The sequence below is a fragment of the Filicampus tigris genome, chromosome 13 (genome assembly GCF_054856515.1).
Source record: "Filicampus tigris isolate MCC_2025a chromosome 13, RoL_Ftig_1.0, whole genome shotgun sequence".
Classification (NCBI taxonomy): Eukaryota; Metazoa; Chordata; class Actinopteri; order Syngnathiformes; family Syngnathidae; genus Filicampus; species Filicampus tigris.
In genome coordinates, this window is record NC_141229.1 from 11335115 (window position 1) to 11360933 (window position 25819).

The 25819-nt window shown below is 40.9% G+C and overlaps 2 protein-coding genes across 8 annotated transcripts in view; one reads left to right on the forward strand and one right to left on the reverse strand.

Annotated features, from left to right (window-relative positions):
* LOC147137595 (interphotoreceptor matrix proteoglycan 1-like) overlaps positions 1–19609 on the forward strand; it is a 32244-nt gene extending 12635 nt beyond the window's left edge. For 2 of the 6 annotated variants that reach the window (XM_086049111.1, XM_086049112.1), the window contains 13 exons: positions 38–84; positions 156–305; positions 1999–2057; positions 2291–2475; positions 2554–2943; positions 3011–4542; positions 5644–5733; positions 10286–10505; positions 12058–12268; positions 14667–14852; positions 14932–15115; positions 17912–17995; positions 19003–19609. In XM_086049111.1, the coding sequence (XP_085905237.1) occupies positions 38–84; positions 156–305; positions 1999–2057; positions 2291–2475; positions 2554–2943; positions 3011–4542; positions 5644–5733; positions 10286–10505; positions 12058–12268; positions 14667–14852; positions 14932–15115; positions 17912–17995; positions 19003–19086 (3422 nt within the window). In that variant the 3' untranslated portion in view covers positions 19087–19609. The remainder of the gene's footprint in view (positions 1–37; positions 85–155; positions 306–1998; positions 2058–2290; positions 2476–2553; positions 2944–3010; positions 4543–5643; positions 5734–10285; positions 10506–12057; positions 12269–14666; positions 14853–14931; positions 15116–17911; positions 17996–19002) is intronic. The other 4 variants (XM_086049113.1, XM_086049115.1, XM_086049114.1 and 1 more) reach the window with 4 other exon arrangements.
* Positions 19610–21034: 1425 nt separating this feature from the next.
* The window catches only part of LOC147137596 (unconventional myosin-VI-like), a 45984-nt gene continuing 41199 nt past the window's right edge, over positions 21035–25819 (reverse strand). For both annotated transcript variants that reach the window (XM_086049119.1, XM_086049118.1), the window contains 3 exons: positions 24081–24215; positions 21903–22121; positions 21035–21657 (listed from right to left, as the gene is read on the reverse strand). In XM_086049119.1, the coding sequence (XP_085905245.1) occupies positions 21458–21657; positions 21903–22121; positions 24081–24215 (554 nt within the window). In that variant the 3' untranslated portion in view covers positions 21035–21457. The remainder of the gene's footprint in view (positions 21658–21902; positions 22122–24080; positions 24216–25819) is intronic.

A 25819-nucleotide genomic window follows, 5' to 3' on the forward strand; every position in this document is an offset into this window, starting at 1 on the left:
AATATTATGTTAATTTGTATATTTACATTGGTCTCAGGCACCTGGACACCCCCCGTGATTCTCATTCCAACAGAAGATGTTGTGGTATTAAAACACAATTTCAGCTTCTTTTAAATTAAAATGGTTGCACTGAATAACGACTTTGTCTTTGCCAGATAAAAGAAGAGCCAAACATGATGAAAGAGAACTATGGGGAGTATATTGTGGAGTTCAATGCTACCATTGTGGAGCCATCTTACATCGAGCTGCTGCATGACCCCCAGGCGGCTAATGCTGATGACATCACTGGAGAAATAACGGACAAGGTACGATCTAATGAGGGATCCACATATTTTGAGAACTTAAGTCTTCCTATGAAACAATTTGGGTGAGTTTGGTTGTTGAAATAAGCACATAATTGTCCAAACTATGAAACCGCTTCAGTCTCACCTACTGGTATAACATCTTCAAGGCTGTATTGGCCTTCCTTTACAGACTGTAGCTACTTCATGACCTGGACTGAATCCAAGTAGCTCTTTTCCCTTACAGCCACATTGGGTTGGTGGAGTGTGTCCACTTTACTCTTGGCCCAAACACAGTCATGAATCAATGTCCACAGGGGGTCCTATAGCTTACAAGCCAGAAGGTTAGGTGTCAAGCTAATTAGGTGAATAAGTACGCCAGTGGCACCTCATACTCTCAATGGTTAGGGAAGGGTACCATCCTTGACATGATTTATTCCCCTATCAACTCAAATTTTCAGCCTTTGGCAGTGCAACAACTTCCAGTGGACTGGAAACTCATAGCTGTATTTGGGCCACACATTTCTTGGCAAGCCCAGCATTGCTATGGAAATGGAAGTAATCAATTAGAGGCACTGATATGGTAGTGATAGTTCCATGCTGGGAGTTGAGATTTGGGAAGGCAGGGAGTCGCAATCTGCATTTCTCAACAGATGTGTTTTTAATTGGGTTTTAAATCAGTTGAGTGATTTAGAGTTGCAGATGTTGTCTGTGGTGGAGTTCCAGAGAGCTGGGGCAGCAACGGCAAAGGTGTTGGGGTGTAACATTGGAGGATGAATTTTTGGGAAGCAAATGTACATGAAACTGTGCTGTACAGAGAGCTAGTTTATAGGTTGGGAGACGGCTGTGATGTGTTCTGGGATTTTACAGAAGTACAATCCAAGCAAGTACTTTATTTGTCAAAGGTACAGCAACATTTGTTGTCTGTGTTTAACCCTAGCATGAGGATTAATCGGCAGAATCAAGATCCCATAGAAATGCCCCAAAATTGGGTTGCGTCTAAAATGGAATTGAACCAGGTAAGGTATCAGGTTTAAATACTAGGACTGGGTGACCACCAACTTTGAGCGAAAAGGTAACAGTAGAGCAGAGGTCACCAACTCCGGTCCTCGAGGGCACCTGTCCTGCAGGTTTTCAATCCCTTCCTGCTGTAACACACCTGTTAAAATGATCAGGATTGTTATCAGGCTTCTCAAGAGCTTGCTGATGAGCTGATCATTTTAACAGGTGTCTTAGAGCAGGGAGAGATTGAACACCTGCAGGACAGGTGCCCTCGAGGACCCGGGTTGGTGACCCCTGCAGTAGAGTTTTGGGCGATGATGACATCTTTTATTGCAACTCAGTTTCAAGAAATTACTGGTCATGGTTGTTTTTGAGTGCGGAACAGATAATAGGACCCATGCATGGTTTTAGTGGAGACAGAAATCTGGGGATCATTAGTATCCCAGCCCAGTTTATGATTTGTCCAAGAGGTAGCATATAGTTGAAGATCACAAGGGGACCACGAACCAAAGTTTATAAAACAGTGTGTGTAACTTGGGCTGCGTGAGATTGAGTGAGATGCATTTAGTGATGGAAATTAATTCAACAAAGTTTAAGAGATAAGATCAAAGTCAGATTAAATGTGACTTAATTTTATGTTTAAGGGGAAAAAAATGATGGTAAGCAGCAATTTTCTGGCTTGTATTTGAGTTTACGCCTCTTCTTCTTCTGGCAGATGCTTCATGCACTTAAAAAAATTCCAGGATTCAAAGAAATTCGCATGTTGGGATTCAGGTGAGTTTACTGTGTTTGTGTGTTTCTTTACGTTAAATTGAATGATGCTTGTATTGTAATAACCAATAGTTAGTACAAAAAAGCAACATAAAAGAACACAATTGTAGCACATTATTTGTTTCCTGAACACATTTTTGTGGTGATTTTGTTGCTGAGTCATCAATGTAGCCCATAGTGCATAAACAGTTGTCACTTTCATGCAGCTTTGTGACTTGACTTGTTGTGCGCTTCAGCTCGGAGGATGCTATTCTGAATTATGCGGTGGTCTTTGATGGAGACACTGAACTCAGTGATGACCCAGAGCCTCCAGATGGCCAGACAAATGTGGATGCTCCTAAAATGAGGCACATGATAATGAAAGCCTTACAAAAGGAGTCATCGCTTCCGCTGGACATCCAGAATTTAATCTTTGAAGCTGGTGAGCACAATTTTCACGCTATTCAAGCAGAGCTGCTGAAGAGAAAGAAAAATTGATTTTTCGTGTGTCTCCTCTCAGTAACTACAGCTTACCCAGATGCAGCACTCAGCATGTACACCACTGGGAGCGGTGATGTCGTCAAGGTCACTGAAGGGGACACCACCCCAAAGTTCTTCCCCACAGTGGCAGCGACAGAAAACACATTTGAAAGTACCCAAATTCAACCTCAAACACACACCTCAGTGCCTTCTATACCGACCAACCTCCCAGAATCCACCTCTGCACCCACAGCCGCCGATGAGGTGCCAGCGGCAGCAGCAGCAGCAGCAGTGGAGGATGCATCCGGAGGTGATCCTTCAGGAGAGATGAGTGACGTCATCGCACCAGCTACAACACCAGAGGCCACCCTAGAACAGGGACAAGAGGCGGAGGTCAAGGACACAAGTGCAATGGATGTTAACAGTGGAGGTGAGGCTACAAATTTAGCATTTCTCTTAGGTTAAACATGTTCTGAAAGTCTTTTTTAATTTGCAAGAACCTGCAGCGGAAGACACAGGAGAGAATGATTACATAACATCGTTACCACCAGATTCCAATCCGGAAGTAGTGATCATTGATGAAGCTCACCTCTCTGACACAGAATCAGCATTGTCTGTTCATGAGGATACCATCATAGGCATGGAACCAGAGCCAGACATGCAGCCTAGACCGCCACCTGCAGACAAAGTTGATGCCCCCATTGACGTCACCAATGAATTAACAAGCGTTGTCTCCACCAAAGCCTCTACCGACACCTCCAGTGTAGCCAACAGCGGCTCCTCCAATGAAGTTTCCATCGAAGGACTCAGCAAAATCTTTAATGAAGCGCCCAGCGAAGCCTCCAGCAAAATTTCTAATGAAGTCTCTAGTGAAATTCCCAGCGAGGTCCCTACCAAGTTCTTCCGCAAATACCCTAGTGATGCTCCTAGTTATGCCCCCAGTGAAGCCCCCATGGAAGTCCCCAGTGATGTGCCCAACAAGGTTTCTAGCGAAGCTTCCAGCGATGTCACCATCAATGTCTCCAGTGAAGTCTCCAGCGAAGCTTCCAGGGAAGTTCATAACACAGTCTCTGTTGAAGCCCCTGATGAAGTATTCAGTGACAATCCCAGCGACGTCACCTACAGTGTGCCCATTGAATCCACCAGTGAAGCCCCCAGTATTGTCCCCAATGTAGCCTCTAGTGAAGCATACAGCAAGGTCCCCATTGAGGCCCATGGCAGGCCACAAGTCGACGTCCTCAACGATGTCTCAACTGAATCTGCCAGCGTGATGGACAACGAAGCTCTCAGTGAAGTCTTCACTGAGGCCTACAGTGAAGCTGCCAACCCAGTGCCCATTGAAGCCCCCAGCATTGTCCCCACTGAAGCCCCCAATGAAGTTTCCAGTGAAGGTTCCGTCGAGGCCCCCAGCGAAGTCCCCAACCCAGTCCCCACGGAAGCCCTCAGCATTGTCTCCAGTGAAGTATCCAGTGAAACCCCTGGCGAATCTCCCGTCAAGTACTCCAGCGAAGTGCCCAACCCAGTCCCCACGGAAGCCCCCAGCATTGTCTCCAGTGAAGTCTCTAGTGAGACCCCTGGCGAAAACCCAGTCCCCACAGAAGCCCTCAGCATTATCTCCAGTGAAGTATCCAGTGAGACCCCTGGCGAATCCCCAATCTCAGTCCCCAGTGAAAGAGTTGGAGTTGATTCAAGTGAAGGACGCAACGGAGTGATCCCAGCCTTGGCGGACCCTCCTTCAGAAAACTCCAACATCCAGGATGATGTGGAGCTGAAACAGGGTGGGTCGGAAGTGACCGAGCATCTAGAAGAGGACAGCAGTAGTGTTAGATATCCTTCAGAGGCTGACGAGCGGTCCACAGCTGCCCCAGCCTCAAGACAAGCCAGCACTCCCGTGATGGCCGCGGTGCAGCAGAGCAGAGAGTTAGTGGTTTTCTTTAGCTTGAGAGTGACGAACATGATGTTTTCTGATGACCTATTCAACAAGACCTCCCCAGAATATAAATCACTGGAGAACACCTTTCTCGAGCTGGTAGGTACACAAGCTTTTGCGCTAGATGTAATTTTGTTGCATGCTACCTTTTGGTACTTTCTTTTTTGAGCTCATCAGTGTGATGAAAATGTTTATTTATTATTTGACAAGGTCATTGGCGCTCAATATGGACTTTGTGAGGCTGCACAAAGTAGCAAGCCTTATCCTCACAGCTGCCAATTGAACCAAACATATCCGAAGAGATTTCTATTTTTTTTCCTTAAATTATATATTTTTTTAATAAAAGTTGAAAAGTTTGATATGGTGTTCAGCAAAGGCCAAATTTGTAAAAGTGTGCTGTTGCCAGCAAATAGTAATTACAGAACTGAGCACTCTGTGAGTTACGAGTGGAAGCTCAGCAATAAATGTGTTTGATGTCATTTTATTGATTTATTTTTTACTTGGTGGCTGCCCCTACAGTTGTTAAGTGTATTTGCTTTTTCTACTGTGTTGAAATGCAAATTGTCTGTGACAATCATTTATTTGCTAACTGGCAGACCGGGTCAAAGCTAAAAGAAGCTAAAGAAGCCAAGCCAATGAATGTATGTGCTAAACACTAACAAAACTTACATAAACGTTGTGTGATCATGTGAGCATGCATACCAAAAGTTTATGTGAGTACTGCACACGCCTCTTGACAAAGACTTTAGCACCAACACTAGCGCAGAATACACCAGTGTCCTGGATCGTCCTGAATAATTTAGACCAGGTGTCTTCAATCCTGTTCCGCGAGGGCTGGCGTCTTGCTTGTTTTCCACCCCTCCCTGCTGCAACACACACCTGATTCAAATGAACAGGATCGTTATACAGCTTCTGCAGACCTTGCTGATTATCTGATCATTTGAATCAGGTGTGTTGTAGCAGGGAGAGATGGAATACAGGAAGGACACCGGCCCTTGAGGAACAGGATTGAAAACCCCTGATTCAGACTATTATGCCAGGTGATTTGGGGTCGCTTCTGTTTTGTCCTCTCATTACAAGCCAGCGTTCCAGCACACTGATTTTAAAGCTGTTATTTTAAGGTCAAACGATTACTTAGTTTTAGTCAAGTGTCGACAAAGACGAATGAAAAAGTTCTGCCAATAATTCTGTTTCACTCAGACTCAACACTCTGGGCCCAGAAAGCCGCCAAATCCTGGAGCATCCAGTAAATCTGGGCCTAGGAGACAGACAACTTTAGCCTCCATACCGGTATTTTTCTTCCATATTGGAACTCACATGTGTGACATCTCAGAGAGAGCACAAACCTTTCTACCTAACCAATTCCTAATTCATCTTTCCTAACTCAGTATTACGAATTGAAGGCGCACTAACACACTTTTCACCATAGTCATCACTGTAGCTGCCTTTATATTTAGCTTTGGGTCATCTTGAGTGTTGCCTTAATTCTGTCTTCAGCATATAGAAAGTTAATTAACAAATTGTGGCTGTCTGTTTAACGGACTGTGAGGGAAAAGTTACTCACATAAAAAAAAGAAAGAAAAAAAATTACCACTAAGGCTCATTTATTAGCATGCTACATTGTGATTTGTTTTAACCTCTATAAAAATGAGAAACATGCAGATTTTTATTAATTCACAAATTTTCAATTACACTCTAAACCTATAGGGGGCAGCACACATTTTCTTGTAATACAAAATAATGAGAATTAATCGCTAAATTTGTCCCAAAATATACTTATATATGTATAGTTTAGTAGTAGTATATAGTATAGTTATTGAGGATAAGAATATCAAAATAACTTGTAGGCTACTCTTTTTTTTTTAGCAATATGCATACATCAATATAAATAAATTTAACTTGAGCTAGCTGTTAAGTCTAAACATAAATAACCCATTTTTCGTTCAGAATTTGGACTTTATTTTATATTCATGTGTGGAATAAAGCTACATTTTTGCTGTTGCATAGGAAGTACAGTATGTTTTTTTTCATTTATTTTATTGTGAGTGAAACTTATAACTCATAACATGGCCTTATCAATAATACTAATACAAGGAGTCTTGTTCGTGTTCTTGTGTGAAGTTGTAAGATTTCATACAAACAGTAATGTACTGTAATTATTAGATAACATCAATAATGAAAATAGTTTTTGTTAATTGTGTTTTTATGAATGCATTGTGTTAAAAAAAATTACAAACACCACAACCATTTTCAAATGATGAAAAATTATGGCATTGCTTGTCCAACAATTGGAGTATGTCGCGCAGTAGGCTACTACCACAATTCCGTTAAATAGTGGTTGTCACTTTAATAGACGCTGCACATCTCTCCATATTTACCAATTTTTCTAAACTTCATAACATAGATCTGCATCCACATCTGCAGTGTAGTCAATACCAATTGCACTATTAACAGAAATACAGTAATTGTATTGAATAGCCGATATCGGGAAAAAAAAAGTTGGTGCTTGAGTTTCACAGTGATTAAATTCTCTTAAAACCAATGTTAGCAGTTGTATACAGCATATGATTATCATTATAATAACCTTTCGGAGAGAGGGTTCCCATTTTTCATTTGCTTTGGGGTGCTACAGGTGTGTTGTTTGTTGCTGTTTGGGGCTGCAAACCGGCCCACGCACTGTAGTCTGAATCATGAGACCTTGGTCTGCCTTAGTCATTGTGGAGGTTTGTCATTTGTGTATGCTAAGAAGCTTTCTGTTATTCAGGTCAGTTCCTGCCCTACACACGTACACACACGTTATTAAAGGTTTCAAGCTGCTTTGCGCCATGTGTGGGCATCTGCATGTGTGTTGACACTCTCTACCCTGCGTGTGCTTGTTTGGATATGAAGACAAACGTCATGTATAATGTGAATAAAAGTGAACAACTGTTACTGGTTGAGGTTTTGTTGAATAACTCTTCTGGGTGAACATACTATACTTTGTATCTACTGTAGCAACTAACCAGTATACTACCAAGCATGAACCTCAAAGGACCAACACAAACCAATTGCTTTGGATTGGGAAACATTTCACACCCAGTAAATAAAGGACCATCCAACCAACGATCTTAAAACCTTTAACTTGTACTGTTCATCATTCACTAATACAAGTATGGAAGGTTTATTGAAAAGTTAGCGGTCGCCTCTCATTTTTGTGACTCATCTAGGTCATTTTCTATTGCAAAAAAATGAAATGAAGTTAATAGCAAAATGTAAAACAAAAAACTTCACTTTAATGACTCAGGCGTGATGGGAAGGTGAGTTTCCTGAGGAATCTCACTTTCTGACGTTCTCACCTGTTAGACAGGAGTAAACGGAGGTTATCCACTGTTAACATTAAAACGTAAAAAAAATACAAAACACTTGATTTTAGTCTTTAGACAACAAAAAGTAATGCATTGCTGTTAGCCAGTATTCATAGTAAAAATGCAACAAAACTGTCAAGTATAATGAAGGAGGATTCATCTTATTGAGTTGTTGCCTCATCCGTATTACCTTTTATCATCTTTACATGTGTAAAAGGAAGCTAACCATGGCGAAATGTAAAGCAAAAAAACAAAAGCCAGCCATTTTGTCACAAACGGGTGGATTAACTCTTATTCCACAAATGCAATTTAAAAAAAATATGTTCGTGGTGACTTCCCCTTTCAATAAAAATAGCTAATATATCGAATTAGTACACATCTTTCATCCACTACAATAGCAAAATATAAACCCAATGAAACTCTTATTATTAATGTATGACGTTAAGGGAGACGTATCACTTCATTTCACTTCTTTATATTCTTACTTGTCATACAAGCATAAAAAAAAGTTTACCTTGAAAAACTTACATTCAATCGATAGTGAAATCTCATGAGATTTGAGGCGTTTCATTCTCCCCCAAAAATTCTCAAATCGTATGTCCACCGGTTTTTTAGCCTGAGGCGAGCCTGCAGGCCACAGAGCTTATTACTTCTCACTATTCTGTTGGTTTACTTTGAGCTTCTTGCTGAAATGAACTTATCCTGTTGATGATGTCAATTTATTTTCCCACAGAGAAGCAAACCCTCTCCCGTCTGTCTGAAAACACATTATCAAATTTTCAAAGGAAAATGATAAGTATTCATTCACAAACATGGACAGAAAAAATAAAAATCCTCTCCATCTCCATTCTTTAATGGTTGCCCAAACAAAGGTTTGTGCAGTTTATCCTCATCATTCCTTGTGTTTAACTTCCTGGAAGCACAAACAATAATGTGGTCAGACGTTTGAGATGGTAAGTATTTACTGCCTTTAATCAATAATAGTCCATTAGAATAGTCCTTTAAATGGGCTATTTGGAAAAAAGAAGGGAACATTTGACATAAAACAGCCCATTTAAATGCTTTGCCAGACCCCCATTAGTGATGCTGCACACCCAATGTTTGACATGTATAAGTTTGTATACATGAAAATCTCCTTTTGTTGCTGTTGTGGTTGTTGGACTTCCTCCATTACTGTACTCCTGTACCTACTGGTTTGTGAAGCAACCACTAAAAACTGGACATGGAGGTTGGAATAACTGATGGACAATGATGCAATTTTTGAATAGCAGGTTCCTATTCGTTGTGACGTTTGGCCTTGTGACACCAGACAAGGGATGTTTCACTGGGAACCAGTAGATACAAATAGTAGTAGTTTCTCCTGCCTAGATGGGACTGTTGTGAGGTTTTGCGATAAAACCACCACTTCGACCTTCTGCGTGCGAGACCGCCAAGGCACTGATTGGTCTCTAATCCATTGTTCACAGTTAATTTGACATCGACGCTCGGGCTCGGAAACGAACGGTTGGGAATTGGGGATAACAACCTTGCCACTCCTGCCGTAGACCGTTAGCCAAAGGGAAGTGGCTGTCACTAACGTGTCGGCCGGCGAGATGCGAGGTAACCCCATCAGAGGCGAGCTCCTTAAGTCCTCCTTATCTCCCGCTCCGCAGCCCATCCAGCTAAGGCCTAATCTCCTCCGCTTGGTGTTTGCCTTCGTCTGCAGCACGACATGAAGCGGCTGGGGGGTGGGAGTGCGATCGATGCCCATTGATGCGGGGCCATTACTTGAATCGGTTGAAATCCTTCGCCGCTAAATATCGCCAGAACCATCAGTTTCTATAGTCTTACGAGGTTTCCCCCCAGCCTCAACCCCCCCTGCCCCCCCCCCCCACCCTTGGTTGTATTGCAGCTGCAGGCTGCTTTATATAAAAGCGGCATTTGTGGTCTGCTGTGTATGTGTGTTAGCTTTTGGTTGCCTTTGCATGCGAGGCCTTGATTGTTACACTTGCCTTTTGCTAAGCGGTTGATCCCTCTCCATCTCTATATTGCGTGACTACAATTAGCACATTCTGTGCCGCGATACGCGATATGCAATCCCTAATTTTGCCTCTCGATATTATTATGCAGAATGCCGTCATGGCGGGATTTCATGCTCGCATTAAAAATTAAACCACAAACTATTCATAGCTATCGCACTGTGTAATGTGACCTGATTAGCTTCTGGATCGGACCATGCGGTGTCAACCTCAACAGCAAGACGATTCAAAGTAGATCCTGTTGCTGTGCGCTACTTCTGAGGGCGAACGTAGATGTTGAATGCGTCTTGTCTTCCCAGGATCAGGACACTATTCCTACTTGCTCTGATCTTACCTTCAAATACTTATTTCACAGCCCCTTTTTCAGTTTTTCTCACGTACTAACCGAGCTTGTAACCACATAGAAATCCAAGAAAATCAAATCATGCTTCAACTTTTTGTCAGGACAAACTCATCAAAAATGAATTTGCCTCCCTGCAGCTTTTACCCTACCTCGAGTCCAATCTGACTGGATTCAAGCAACTGGAAATCCTCAACTTTCGCAACGGCAGCGTGGTGGTGAACAGCAGGCTTAAGATGGACAAGGAGGTGCCGTACAACGTGACCGAGGCGGTGCACTGCGTGCTTGAAGACTTCTGTAGTGCCGCGTCCAAGCGGCTCGACATTGAGATTGATAGCCGCTCCCTGGAGATAGAACAAGGTGAGGTGTCCTTGCTGATAGAATCTCTGCTTCGCTCCCTGAAAATAAGTTTTTATTGCTTTCTCTGTCCTTTTACTCGTACAACCAGAAAAAACTAGTGCAACTCTCAGAAAATGGAAAAAAGCCTCAAACCTCTGTTGCATCTCAATGCTGAAATGTTGTGAGAAATTAGTCGTTTGGATGCATCAAGGTCCTTCCACGTACATTTTTCTGTCTATGATCTGCTATGCGAATTCAGTTGCATCATGGACATGTCCGCCCAATTTTGTGTCGACCTGTACGACTGGCGTCTGAGGCTAATTGTAACTTTCCTTGGACCCCTACTGAGTGAGTGTGGCAGGTTATGTTTGGGTCCCTTAAATTGCATATATTTTACCAGGCTACACAAAGCTGAGCCTCCTAAAAAGGCAATTCATTAGTCTGACGAAATATGGCCACTGGCTGGTGCTTGGGACACTTTCTGAACGGCAATACCAGGGCTGCGTTGTCACATCCTTGTTTATCTATGATCTTGTTCTTGTCTGTGATCTTCTTGCAAAAAAATGTCCAATTTTGCATATGAATGCTGAGAGATGCTGTCATCAAATTGATATGCCAAAGGAATAAATGAATCAGCGCATATAATGCACGATTGGGCGCTTAGCAGACACATTATGGCAATGCTGCTACATCTTTTGAGCAATTATCTTGCCCATGATCTCAACGACGGTATACCATGCTTGATTGAAATTGTCAATATCTATCATGGAAACTGTGTTGAAGCAAGAAAAAAAAGATGAGGTTTTACAGTTGTTATAGCTCACAGCTTAGCATGCAAATACTGTATGGTGCCGGCCATTTCCACATGCTCTCCATTCATCTTTTTTCTCTAGTGCTTGTCCTCATTAGGGTCGCAGGTGAGCTGGAGCTCATCCCAGCCGACTAAGTCAATAGGTGGGATACACCCTGGGTTGGTCAAAACTAAATTGCAGGTCAGCAGGCAATTTAGTCTTGATTACCGGTAACCATGGTTTGGAATATGAGAGGAAGTCAGATTACCCGGAGAAAGCCCACACAAGCACAGGGGTGACAATGCACACTCCACACATGAAGGCCTGAGGGATTAGAATCCTCAAACTCACAATTGAGAGTCAGATATGCAAACAAAATGGCATTTGGTGTTTTGATTGAGAAAAGTTGGAGCTCTTTACATTCTTGTATTGACTTCACATCCGATAGCGCGGTCATGAATAGTAATACAAAATTTATGGAGCTTGACTCGTTCTTCTCTAATGAAGTTCAGTGAGTTCTGGGCTCAAGTCGTATGCTTATTCATGCCACAAGGTCAAAGTCCCCAGTCGTCCCTCGTACTCGCACTGCAGCATAAACGTGATGCATCTTGTTTGCACGCACGAGCTCCCGACTGTATATCTTATTAAAAGTCGCCGCTTCGCCGCTCATCGATCAAAGCGCCCTTTCATTTCTCCTCTGAACCTGGAGATGGCAGTTGGCTGGCTGGCTGACTGTGCACGCCGCTCTCATGCTAATGTCGCTCTCCTGCTTTTTCCCGCAGCTGACGAAGCGGACCCATGCAAGTTCCTGGCCTGTAATGAGTTTTCACACTGTGTGGAGAACAGTTGGAACAACGAGGCCGAGTGTCTGTGCGAGCCGGGCTACAGAGCAGTGGATGGCCTTCCTTGTCAGAGTGCATGCGACCTGCAGCCAGACTACTGCCTCAATGGAGGCCTGTGTGAAATCATTCCTGGCCATGGAGCAACATGCAGGTACAGTACTTGGAAAAAAGCACTTAGCTATTGCAGCTAATGTATTTCTTGTTTGACAATAAACGCAAATGCACGCAGAAACCTCTTTCCAGAGAAGTATTGAAGGATATCTTAGAGTCAAGGATTGTCATCTCGATGAACATATTGTATAATGTTGCCAGACAGAAAAATAATCCATAAAAATCCATCCATCCACCAATTTTCTGAACCGCTTATCCTCATTCAGGTCGCGGGTATGCTGGAGCAAATCCCAGCTGACTTCAGGCGAGAGGCAAAGTACACTGCGGTCTAGTCGCCAACCAATGGCAGGGCACATATACACAAAAAAATATAGACAACCAATTACATTCACATTCACACCTCAGGACAATGGGCCCACACAGTGCAGTGATGCCATATCCATTCCAGAGGTTTATCCTCTTCCGGTTTGTGGAACTGCGAAGAAAAATAAACAGGAGTGAGCCTTATTAAAGATTGATGACATGAGGTCTAGAAATTCGAGTTATTAACTCTTGATAATGCACAGCTGTGAACTGAAAGTCGTTCCAGGTCATAAAGCATCATCCGCATCATAAAGTTGACTGAGAAAATACCAAGATATGTAAAGCTGTTATCTGGGCAAAAGGTGCGTAAGAATGTAAATTTGAAAACATATTGTTTTAATTAAAATTGTTTAAATAATTCCATCAAAATTTCTTCAAAGAGTCGATGACTTAAATTATTAATCTACGTTGCAGATTTTTTTTTTTAAATAATGAACAACACAGAATGAGAGGGTGTTTCAAAACTTTTGACTGCTACTCGAAATAGCGCATTTCATACATATGGTAACTCAATGTGCTTCACATAACAAAACAACATTTAAAGCAGGGGCAGAGCCAGAACGTGGCTAATGGGTGGGCCTGGAAAAATCAGGGTGGGCCTGAACATTTCTCTCACTGAGCACAATCCTCCTGACCCGACACATCGCATATTCAAATAAAACGACAAACTGAATAATATGAAGTTCGGAAATCCCTTAGACAACCACAATTATGACATTTTTAATATTCAATAAAATAAAAAACACAACGAAACACTAATTAAAAATAATTCAATAATAATTTACTTTAATAATTAATTTAAAAGATTTTTTTTTTTTTCATGAATCCTACTGGGTGGGCAGTCTGTCAATCTGGGTGGGCCTGTGCCCACCCAGGCCCACCCATGGCTCCGGCCCTGATTTAAAGGCAACATTTACTGCCAAAATTACCAAAAGAACATACAGCGCAAAAACATGATTTTGGAAAAATGTATTATAAAAATGTTCTCGTCTAAAAGACCTTAATCATAGGCGGAATTTAAAAAAAAGTATTCAGGACCCACACACCATTCAGTGATTTAACGACTAATAGAATCATTTTCAAATCTATTCTAAAGCTGACTGGGAGCCATTGTAAAGTCTTTAGGACTGGAGTAATATGTTCTGATCTATGTTCTGGTCAGAACATGAGCTGCAGCGTTTTGAATGAGCTGCAGCTATTTGATGCTCTTTTGAGGGAGTCCAGTAAGACCATTACAATAATCAAGTCTTCTCGAGATAAAAGTATAAGCTTCTCCTGGTCTGCTTGGAGCATGTAATCCTTCAATCTGGGTATGTTTTTTCAGATGGTAAAAGGCTGTCTTTGTGATTAATACAATACTACACTTCTATGTAAGTGTTACAAAAACCCAAAGAAAACACAAACCAATAATTGTTTTGTTAATTTCTGAAACTCATTAATGGGTAAAACACACTAATCGAGGAGGAGGCGGCACTCAGTGCCACTGTCACATTCAGCACAGGCTGCTTCATATTTTCTCCCAATATATATTTTATACAGTACATTACAGATGACTGAGTGAGTTGAAAAATCAATTTCCATAGGGCGTCTTCCTGACTTTCAGTTCCCGCGGACTCTCTGTTCCTGTTCCTGCGCAACATCGTCAGCCATTACGTTTGCCACTCAAAGAGCATGTTTGAACACTTCTCTGCCTAGCGACAAGTGACTGCGCCACGACAGAAACAGAAACAAGATTCTGAGCCGCTCTGTTAATCTGTTTCTGATTCTGTAAAAGTATAAATAATCCATAAGGAATTATGCCCGTTTGTGTTGTTTTGTAAACTGACTGAAGAAAATTGGAATTAAACATGTATATAATATACACATTCTCTAGATTTTAACCTACTTTTGATTTGTTATTCCCATAAAGCATAACAATATGGAAGTATATTCACTTACATGGCAACCCAACATTCCTTCCCATAAAGCATGGCTGTTGGGTGGCATATTCACTAAAATGATGACAAAATATTTAGGAAGTGGTTTGTTGTATATGTGCCCTATTCTAGCTAACCTAGATAATTTCCATGTTCCAGATGCCCTGTGGGCAAATATTGGCACTACCATGGGGAGCGCTGCAGCGAGCTGGTGTCGGTACCACTCGACCCGTCGCTAATTATAACCTGCCTCGTGGGGAGCCTCTGCCTCGTTTGCGCCATCATCGGCATTCTGGTGTTCATTAACAAGAAGTGCACAACGACGAGGAAGGCGCTGACTTTGGTGTAAGTCGGAAACGCTTCAGCGTTCTCGTTATTGTTGTGATGTGAGGCTTTTGAAAAACGACTTTCCACCCCCCACTAGGCACAGCCTTGCTCCCTATGGCTTTGAAAATACTTTGAGGGTCAACCCGGTGTATGAGAATGACGATGGCATTTTAAGCCAAGTGTCCACACTGCCGTGGCCCTCCAGTTCGGCCTCATCTGGCTCTCAACAGTCTGAGCAGGAAGTGTATGCCTCAGTTGAAAACATACATCTCAGTATTGAGGTACATGGTGCTGAGCGAAACGAGCACTTGGACTAACAACCACTCTACTAACCGCTCAAGTAGCCCACTCACTGCTCTAACAGACTCTCAGTCATCTTTGACATCAGAATGTCTAACTGCCAATTGGTTTGGGTTTTGAAACAGTTTTTCCCATAGGAAATAATGGGAATAGAATTAATCCGTTTCACACCGCAGAACAAATGCAATGAAAAATGACAGCGGTCCTTTTTTGGGGAAAAGTCTGAAAAAAAAGTCACGATATTTCAAATGAAATGGCAAAACGTGCTCATTGCTAAAAGGCGTTAATCACTTCAATGCTAACCTTTGATGCTCAGTTGTCTTTCAGCTGAGCTCTCACGAGAAGCGCTGTGATGTCTCGCAGGTAATGAAAAAGCATGACAGTGGCCCATTTTAGAAAGTCCTGAAAAGCCAAATGTTGAACGATAAAAGGGGATAACTGTCAAAACAAGCTTAGGTGATTCAATTGCAAAATTTGCTCTCATTCGTTTGCGTCTGCATTTTCTGATCCTGTTGCTGCAAACATTTTTAGACCCTAGCATGTCTTTCAAACAGCCAAGACTTGCTACTATTTTTTTTTCCAGTGAGACATAAATTCTACCTCGACACAAGTGGCAGACGTATGATGAGAACAGGGACACAAATCTGAGCAATTAAGTCGATGTTCGTCGCTGTGGAAAATGGCCGCGTAGTTGTTATGGTGAATTATGCACGTCTGTGTTGTTTATTACCGTGCTGTTTGGCAGGAGGCCATCTCACCGCAAGTCATGCATAACAGCGGTTCATTTCTGACAGCCACAAGTCAGAGATAAAGCATTCATCATTAACTTGAATCACTAAAAGGCGCTAATTGTTTTTTGATGTCTAATACAGAGCAGTGATAAGATAAGATAAGATAAGATAAGAATGGCTTTATTGATCCCACAGTGGGGAAATTTTCATTGTTACAGCAGCAAAGATATAGGTCACACAGGGACGGCGGCATAATGTAGCCATTAATGTATAACATTGACGGCAAACATTCAGGATCAAACCTATGTAAATATACGCAGTAACATGTGTATATACACATGTATATACACACCAACATACATCTACATAAAAAGTATGAGGAACACTCATTTTGGCCTGTACATAGTACAGAGGAAAAATACTCTTAAGTAAGTGACAGTGCTGCAGTGCTGTAGTGAAATGTATTGGACAGCCTAGATAACATTTCAAAATTCATGTTCATGAATATCATTCATTTCATGGTGTGCATTTTTTTTTGAATGGGCAATAATTTTTGTCTAACGGAACATAAGTAACAAAAGTATGATGACAACAGGAACAGGAATCCGAGCAACTATATCGAACTACATTGCCACATCTGCAATTTTGCTCCTAAAATTTGAGCAATTACATGTTTCATCTGCTTGGACTGTGCAACTAGTAAGTTTGCAGACTTTTAAAAAAAAAGTTAATATTTTTGAATCTTATTTTGTTGCTAACAAACCGCTGCCCCACATTTCAACCCATTTATCCATTCTATAGTGAAAATAAGAGGAATGAGTGATTAGTGTTTTGCAAGTCGACTTACCTAAATTTTCCCCTAAATTTTCTACTTGGACCCCTCAAATTTCAGGTTAGGAGCCATTGTGTTGCTCGTAAAATAGTTAGTTTGGAGCCCTGAAAAATGGTTTGTGTGGGTTACTGTAAATAAATTATGCACATCTGTGCTGTTGGGAAACATACCGTGAGAGAAAAAATACAAGGCAAATGCTAAGGTCTCATGACGCTTCGTCGCAAGTCATGCAATGACAATGGTCCATGTAATTGGAATATGTGTTGCCAAAATACAACAAAAATCCAAAGGAAGCGAAGAATATGGAAATTGTTATACACCCCAATCCTTCAAATATGTTTTCATTTTTTTTAAACTCACAGAACTGATTTCTGTCATGTATGCAAACTATCTTATTGTGGATTAGGTGTTGCAGAAAAGACCAAAGTAAATAATGTACCCAGAATTCACCACTCGCTGACATTATGACATTGTAGACGTATATTTTTCATAAATATCACTGGCCAACAACTTTTTACTTAATTTTTAAAATCAGCGATTCAAGTAAACGTTTTGAGATTTTTCCTTTTTTTTTTTTGCGCTGATGCCAAATCTGCCAGAAATATACTATGTAATATAGCAAAATATTTAGTAATATTTATTTATGAAGGGTTTCAGCAACAGTTGGATTTTTGTTCGGAAACATCATAACTAAATTACAATGCATGGTAAAATCCTTATTTCGCAAGCTTCTATATAGGTCAAATTTAAAAACAGAAAAATGAAACTCTCTTAAAGACCTGATGTGCGAGGAAGTAGTAAAGACACTTTTGAAATGGGCGTCAAAAATACATTTAGGGGCACATAAAGCCATCCGTGGTTAAAATTTGCTGCTGCTGAGAGTATTTTGCAAGAATAGCAATCCCAACTTTCCAGGTATTTAAACTGTTTAAAGGATCTGCTCTGAGGACACAAAACACAGATGAGGCTCCCTACAATGTCGCAAAACTTCCAAATCTGCTGTGCAAAACCCTCCGAAGATGACATCTGCTGTGTAGTTATAGCTGTAGGTCAAAATGCTTGTTGTACTGTAGCTCTCGTCACTTTTTATTTACTCTCCATCTGCTTACGTGCTCTCCAGGCGCCTCTGCTGGCATGAGAAATTAATGAAGCGTGTTGTAAACTCAGCGGGTGCCCACTTTGTGGGCACGTGTGTGTGCTTGTCTTTCTCACAGATCCCCCGACAACTCTACACCACAAGATCCGAAAAGTTAGTATCGGAGCTGGTGGACTTCCATCAATGCATCCCGCACAATGAGGTGAGAAAACCACACGCTGTCAAATGACACCCGGGGATAGTAGAGTCGGAGTTGCAATGAGATGGACTCATGATTAAAAAATGCTTTACTCCCTTCAGGTTAAATATGCACCTTATCTTCAAGTATGACTGTAAATCTTTTATCACGTTTGCATGAAATATGCTGTGACGCACGCAAAGGAAAATGTGTGCATGAGACAAACCCAATCATTCCCAATGATTTTCCTAAAATCATTTGTGCATTAGAGCTCTGCTCAGAACAATGACAAATTATCTCCAGATCTCCTTACAGGTTTTCAAACTAGATTTATGTGTGGGATTTGACTGGGACGCTCCAAGACTTCATGTGTGATTTGGGCAATTTTAGCCTGGCTTGTTCATTGTTCGACCCCACCAACCAGACTTATGGAAATACCGGAGATTGTTGTTGTTGTTGTTGTTGCCAAAAAGGTCAAGCTTGGTTTCATCAGCTCATAAGACATTGGTCCTAAAACATTTAATGTTGCTTTAGACCTGCTTGCAGCCTCCCTGAGCAGTTTTCTGAGTGTTGCAAAAAGCCACTAAAATGGCCCAAAAGCTCTGATATATAACGGATGGAAGATATTCTTGTCAGTAGGAGACAGCCAATACCTGCCAGAAATTTCTGCAGCTCCTAAATGCTGCTGTAGGCTTCCATCGCAGCTTCCATGATGAATTTTGTGGGGAAGTCCAGTCCTCAGTCACATCACAGTACATGCCTTGGATATTCCTTTGTACCTTTCTGCTAACTGATGCCTTTTAAAAATGAGATCCCTCAGATTCTTTCAATCTCTCTGTGGACCATATGGCTTTTGAAAATGGAAATGTCAGGAAATTCCGCAACAACAGCAGAACGTTGTGTGGGCTTAATGAGAGGGTGTGCATCGTGCACAGTTACATTGAATGTGGAAACACTTTTGAAATTATGGCATTTCAAAAGAAGTGTACGGACTTCTTTTTATCTATTGTATCTCTTTTTCCTACTCTCAGACGTGGCGACTGCCAAATGAATACAGAGCGTGTTTTCTTCTTTGGACATCAGACAGCGAAGGCGGTGAGGCCACCGTGGTGTGATGGCGAGGCGGCGTCCCGGGGCCTCAGTTGCCACGGCAACAAACCGAGCGAAGGATCTATGCTTAACTGTATCTTTGATGCCACGCCCCCCCGAAGCCCCCATAGAGTGTTAGGTCATGAATTGTTCATAGTGATGAATGTGTCTTGCTAGACGGAGAGCTATGGATATTCCAGCGCGTGCGGTTTGACGCTGTTTTCACGTGGAATCGAATATTTATTACACATAATGAAAGGTAGGAAAATTGCCTGTATGGCTGTTCTTTCCTCACAATGAGGTATTTATTATTTACAAAGTGACACACTTGGTGGTATTTCACTTTAGGCATTCTTTTTATGCGCCAATGAATGTATTAGTTGATATATTAAAAAAAAAAAAACAAAGGCAAATATAAAAGGCAAATAAAAAAGGCTTAGGTGTTCTCTAAGTTCTTCAAACCATCTCTAAGTCTGATCATTCATCTTTGAAGATGAGTTTTTTGGTACACATTTTACTATTAAAATAAACAAAATGTTTTTGCATTAAGTGTATTTGTTTCTTTTTTGTGGCAGCTGAAAGGGTTTGAATATATCCAATCTGCAATAATAGATTGTTGGGTATACTGTTCACTGAAACTAATAAATGCCTTCGTTCTTCAGGTAAAAATATTTCTGCTAACAGGCACCATGCCTCAAATAATGGTTGCATCAAGTAAAACACCTCACCTCAATTAAAAGACTCCTTCAGCCCCATTCAAAAAAAAGAGGACATTCCTCAAATAATCACAGGGTGTGCTGACCACTGAATCAAATAAATGCCTCACTTCAAATAAACACCTACTTTTTTACGATCAGAGGAAATATTTGCTCAGACGCCATGCCTCAAGTATGTTTGCAGGGTGTGTTGTTAATAAATACCTCACATCAACTAGATTAATCCTTTTAATCCTCCATCAGTTAAAAATCTATTTGTGCAGACCATGCTGCAAATAAGCACAAGTTCTTCCGTTGACTGAAATAAATAGCTCACTGCAAAGAGACACCTCCTTTTTTCCTAGGAAAAAAACGTATGCGTTAAAGTATGCCGCAAGTAAAAGATGCAGGTCTCATACAAATAAATGCTCACCTCAAATAAAAAATAAAAAAACTGAAGCAAATATATCCCTCAAAGATGAAATAAAACCTCCTTTTTTCCAATGAGGAAATGTGCTGACCAACACTTTTCAACTAATCAAAAGGTGTTACGTCAACTGAAAAAACGAATCATCACTTCAAATAGATGCTTTCCTTTTTCCCCGTGAAGAAAAACAATATTTCCACTCACAAATGCCATTCCTCAAATAATTGTTGGCCATGTCTCCTCAAACAAGTACATGCCTCACTCATAGAATTACACTTTTTTTTTCTATTCAGTAAAACAAAAACAAAAAAAATCTGTCAACAACAACCATGCCTCAAATAATTGTCATCCACTGAAACAAACACATCACGCATAATTAAAAACATTTTTTTTCCTATCAGGATTTTATTTTCTCAATCACAGATGCCTTCCCTCATATAACCGCAGGAAGGCAACAATTCCCCTTTGATAAATAACCAGAAAACACACATTTGGAAATCTGTTAATTGTGACAAATGATCGTTTTGCTAAGATAATTAACCATGTTTATCTTGTCCAAGCACAATAAACGTGCAAGTTGAAGAACAAATGCCTGCAGTGACCCTTTAATCTGACTTTAACGCCACTGATCACCTCGTGTGCGTGTGAGCCCCGGATGAACATCAGCCACACATTTGCCTTCGTTTAAAATTATCTGTACGTTAATCTTGTTTGCCGCAATGCCCATTAGGATGTCAAGTCCAGTTAGGACTTACTTGTGCGTAACTGCTGCACTACTCACGATTCTTCACACTTTGACTTTAATGAGCTCAAGCGGTACAGGACGAAGAGTAAAACGTACAATGAAGAATATAGAGGTAATATATTTTATTCTCTACAGTGTTGCAGTGCAAATACAAACAAAACACAAAGATGAAAGATAATGTGTGAGCGTTTTGAAGAAGCAAACATAAACACACTGCAAACATGAAAAGCAAAAGGTCCTCCTGCATATCAAATGAGCATCAATACAAAATGATTAAAGACTGAGATGAAACGATGAATGTAGCATTATGTTTTAAGCTTCAAGAAACAACATAAGACGCTTACACGTGATTAAAACAACAATGAATGCACCGCTCATTAAGGTCTCAGGTTGGACTTTTTGGTGAGGTGCAATTTTAAGGCCTCTTCAAGGGGGGTGAACACAAACGACACAGCGTGAAAGGAGACTGGTAAGATTGCATGATCTATCACATCCCGCTTGTCTTCTGACATGCGTTGCCTTGCACAAGTTCACTTGAGAAGATTCTGCAGCATGGCGGTGGCGTACGTGGGCCGCGCCTGCTTGTTCTCGATGGCTTTCTTCAGGTAATGGATTCCGTCGCAGCGCTCCCAGATTTCCTCAAACTGCCTGGGCAGGATCTCGGCACCCCTCTTCCTGGTCAGACCGGTCTCTTCTAGACTCAGCTCGCACATCTCCATATCATCTTTCCCTGAGGCGGGAGAAAATTCCACATGGAGTAAATTGCGCTTGCCTCAGCAAGTTAAGCGTGAAGACAGCGACATGTTGAAAGAAATGACCTGCCATGCATATTTGGCTAAAGTGTTGTCAGTTGTGGTTGCAGGTCTGTTTGAATGGAATCTTTTTGGATGTGTTTTCATCTGTTTGACATTAAACTTTTTAATAGCTCAATTTCCTTTCTTCATTACATCCTTGTTGCGTATATTCTTGACTCACCTGCTACCAACACAATGGGCCGCTTGTCCGGGTGCAGCTCCATCTGTCGGGCGATCCACGGCCCATCAAAGTGGGCGTACCACCAGCCCTTCTTCTTATTCTGCGGGTCCTTGTACTGGTCGGCGGGTCGGATGAAAGGGATGCGGAAATAGCGCTGCTGCCGGTTCATAGCCACTTCCTGTTGCTGGGCCATCATGGTGGGGGCGGGGTTCTGTTGCGCTGTAGAGGGAGCACAGAGCCCGATTTAGTCGAAAATTACAGTCTGAACTCGACACACAAGGAAAAACGTCTCCCATAATTTACCGGCCAAAGTTAAGAGTGTTTAAATGGTGTTTTATCCTTTGCAACACATTAATATTAGACTTGCTATCATCTGCTAATAGTTGTATGACAAGAATAATGTTAAAATGTGATTTAAAACATTACCTTGCAACCTGTAAAAAAATATGATTTGGTAACAATGGGGAACAATTTTGAAAAAGAAATCTGTTGAGTTAGATTTTTATGTTGCTTAAAACTAAAAGTGGCATACTGATTGATGTTGAAAATTGCAGTCAGTTTTTTTTTTTTTTTTAGCACGTCAATTTTTTTTTTCTCCACAGACAGTGCGGTGAGAGGTGAGTGCAGCTCCCTGTAGGTCCGTACGTTATCTACAAACAGAAAGATAGCATAGTAGGAATTAAGAGGATTAGTGCTGCCTTTTCTCTTAACCTTGTAACCACGGGCTGTTAAGTTCTATTTCATTTTATACATCTTATTTATTTACACACATACACATTTATTTCATGTTTCAAGTAGATGATAGTGATAGATAAAAAACTGAGATCAGTTTTGGATTTCGCACCACAAAAATGAGGTAAAAACAACTGTCAGACCTAATGAAGGAATAATTACGAAATAGTTATCCCACATTTGCTTATTGTTAATCCCCAAATAGCAGCCACACATTTGCCTATCATACTGAGGGTGAATGAACATATAATCCTGAGTGATTGATTGCATTATATAGTGTTGAGTCATTTAGTAAAATGTAGTTTTGGATTAGAGCAATGCTATTAATGGTTTGCAAAATATAGATTTGTGTGAAATGTTATTGCCCTGCAATGGAGAAATTGCTTCTGCTGCAAAGAGAGGGCGTCTGCCGTTTTCATATCATTACTCAACAGCTGAATTAACGCCTCTGAAATGCTGATATGATAACACATGTACACAGTAATACACACACATAGAGAAACAAGTTCACGTGCTTCCAACGGCTCGCATGAACCCCACCCTTATGTTGGAAACCTATCAGGGACCCTGAAACTCAAGAAAAAGAAAGGGGAGCGAAGCTTTTGCAGAACTTAGAGAAAAGTATTGCTTCGCGGACTGTGCGCAGCAATAAATTGAGTTTTCTCTTCACTCTCCTTGCAAGCTGGTAACAAAGAAAATGAGCGCCTTCTCTCTCTTTTTGGTGTCTTATTTTGAAATTTCTAATTGATGAACCTGACACCTAACTCAACAAAAATTGTGTTCCTCGTTGTAATTTGGACACTGGGGAAAAAAAAGTAAGTAGAATTAAGATCAATGGGATATTTTGCTTTAAAAGTTGACCGGATCCAGCTTCACAGATCGGATGGCAAATGATGTTTTACACAAATCATAACAAAAACTAAAGTCTTCTGAAAACAGTCTTCAGAGAGTTGAGAACCATCATATAAATATTCGATATGAGAAAATGTGTTGTTTTTTTATAGGCCAAACTAGCATCAAAGGGTCAAACATGCTCCCATTCCTTATTAACGTCAACAATCCATTTTTGTTGTGTAAAATTCCAAAATGCAGATCAGCAGTATGCTTTCATGCATCTAAACAATGTACAATGTGTGTGTTGGTGGGGGTTGGGGGGTTACAAAGCAAAGCGGTGAGCTGTCACATTAGCGTCTGCTGAACCTGACAAAGCATGACAGGCAGTTACTTGTTCATTAGAATAAATATTTTTCAGCACATAGGAGGCGGCTGCATTTTCCGGCCGCAGTATTTTGTCGACTAATTGAATTTTGCCAAGCACAGGCATCTTATTTACAGGCAGGTCATTAATCCCTGCCAATGAATGTGAGAGGTGGAGAAAATAAACAAAACCATGCTCATGAGGTATGCAAATGCATCGGAAGGTAGGGAAATATTTCCTGAACTAACCATAGTCAGTGACAGATTTCGGAGCCCTCTGATCGCTTCCGTCGTCATTGCGTTTCTTATTCTTGGATTTCCACGCGTGATAGACCTTGAGGCGCCGGTGGAACTCTTCTCTGCAGGCCGCCAACAGGTCGATGTCTGTCCCAAAAAAAACAGACATACAATATGTACAATAGATCAGTTTTGAAAACTGAGCACTATTTCTTGGTGTACTGATTAATTCGACGGCTACCGGTTTCATATACTCTTCTGAAATAACCCATTTGCTCAAATTCCTTTTTATTATATGCTATTAATAATTCATGATATTCATCTATGCAGAGCCACTGACCAGGCTAATACTTTCTCACAACGGTGATCAACAATGATTTAATGTTATGATATTGGGAGTCCAATTGTTTACTGTGCAAACTTTTGGGCCACCTCTAGTTTTTGTTGTTGTGATGATGCAGGTGCAGGGATGTACGTATTTATTAGTATTCATTTTTTGGTATCAATGGAACAGTTCACCCTGGAGAATCAAGTTAGTCATCCTCCATAAACCAGAAAGGAGCCTGCCAACCAACAAACAGATGGACAAATGAACACAACCATGACATTTGTTAACAATTAACGGGTCTGCAGTCCATTGAGTGACATTTTAGTTCGACATGGTCATTAAAGGATTGCTAAAGCAGCAAATGCAATGGGGCGGCTAATCTACCGGTAATGGAGTTTCGCACAGTACTGTATTATGTACCATAAAGGTTGTTCAATGGATCAATTCAATCCCACCTCTAATGAAAAGTAACTTTTTGAATGTCACTGATGCCATGAGGGGAAAATGTCCAAGTTTATTTGACCCAAGTTGACATCTGATACCTTTACTTTTACAAAGGCATTACATTGAAACATGATGAAGATAAAAGTGATACGTGTACACTGAAAAAAAAAAGATCCTTGGCTTTGGATTTACTTGATTCGAACATGTACACTGGTTACACATGATTAAAATGTGGTAGGATGATGTAATTTTCACGTGTTTTCCTCAACACTGAACAAATGATATGTGTTAGTTTAACACACTTAAATCATGTGCAACCGAAAAGCAAGTACCTTTTTTTTCCAGTACACTACACAGCAAAACAAAAACATAACTTCATCTGATTTTACTGGACAGGGATATGAACCTCTGAAAAACTTGAACCTTTTAGATTAGATTTTCTTTGTTAAATTTCTGAAAAATGGGGGATTTTGATGAAAATTGACATTATGGTTAAAGAAAGATGAGCCATCATCATTTAACGGGAATATTCTCGGATGAAACCTGTACTAAAAATACAGGTTGATAAATCCAAAACTAAGTTGAACACAGACACTCTCCTACGTGGAGGCAATTGACTCTTGAGGAGTTGGATGAGAAAATATTGGGCTGAAATAATTTATTGGCCTTCAAAAACGGATTTATGTAAGTGGCTTTCACAGATTATCCAGATGTCCTTGGGATCCCACAGGAAGTATAGGAGTTGCTTGACTTAACAGTGTGGGCCATAAAGACATTTTCTGAAAAATGTTCTGATCTTTTTTCTGACTGAGAAGAAGTTGGCTCAGAATAAGTTGGAAGGGCAGAGGTCCGTCATCCTCCATAATGGCGATCACTTCTTTTCTGTGCCACTTAAAGAAAAAAAAAAAGACAGCCTAATGAGCAGCAGCAGCTGTAGGAGCACCCACTGATCCGTCTTTTCATTTGATGGGCACGCGAC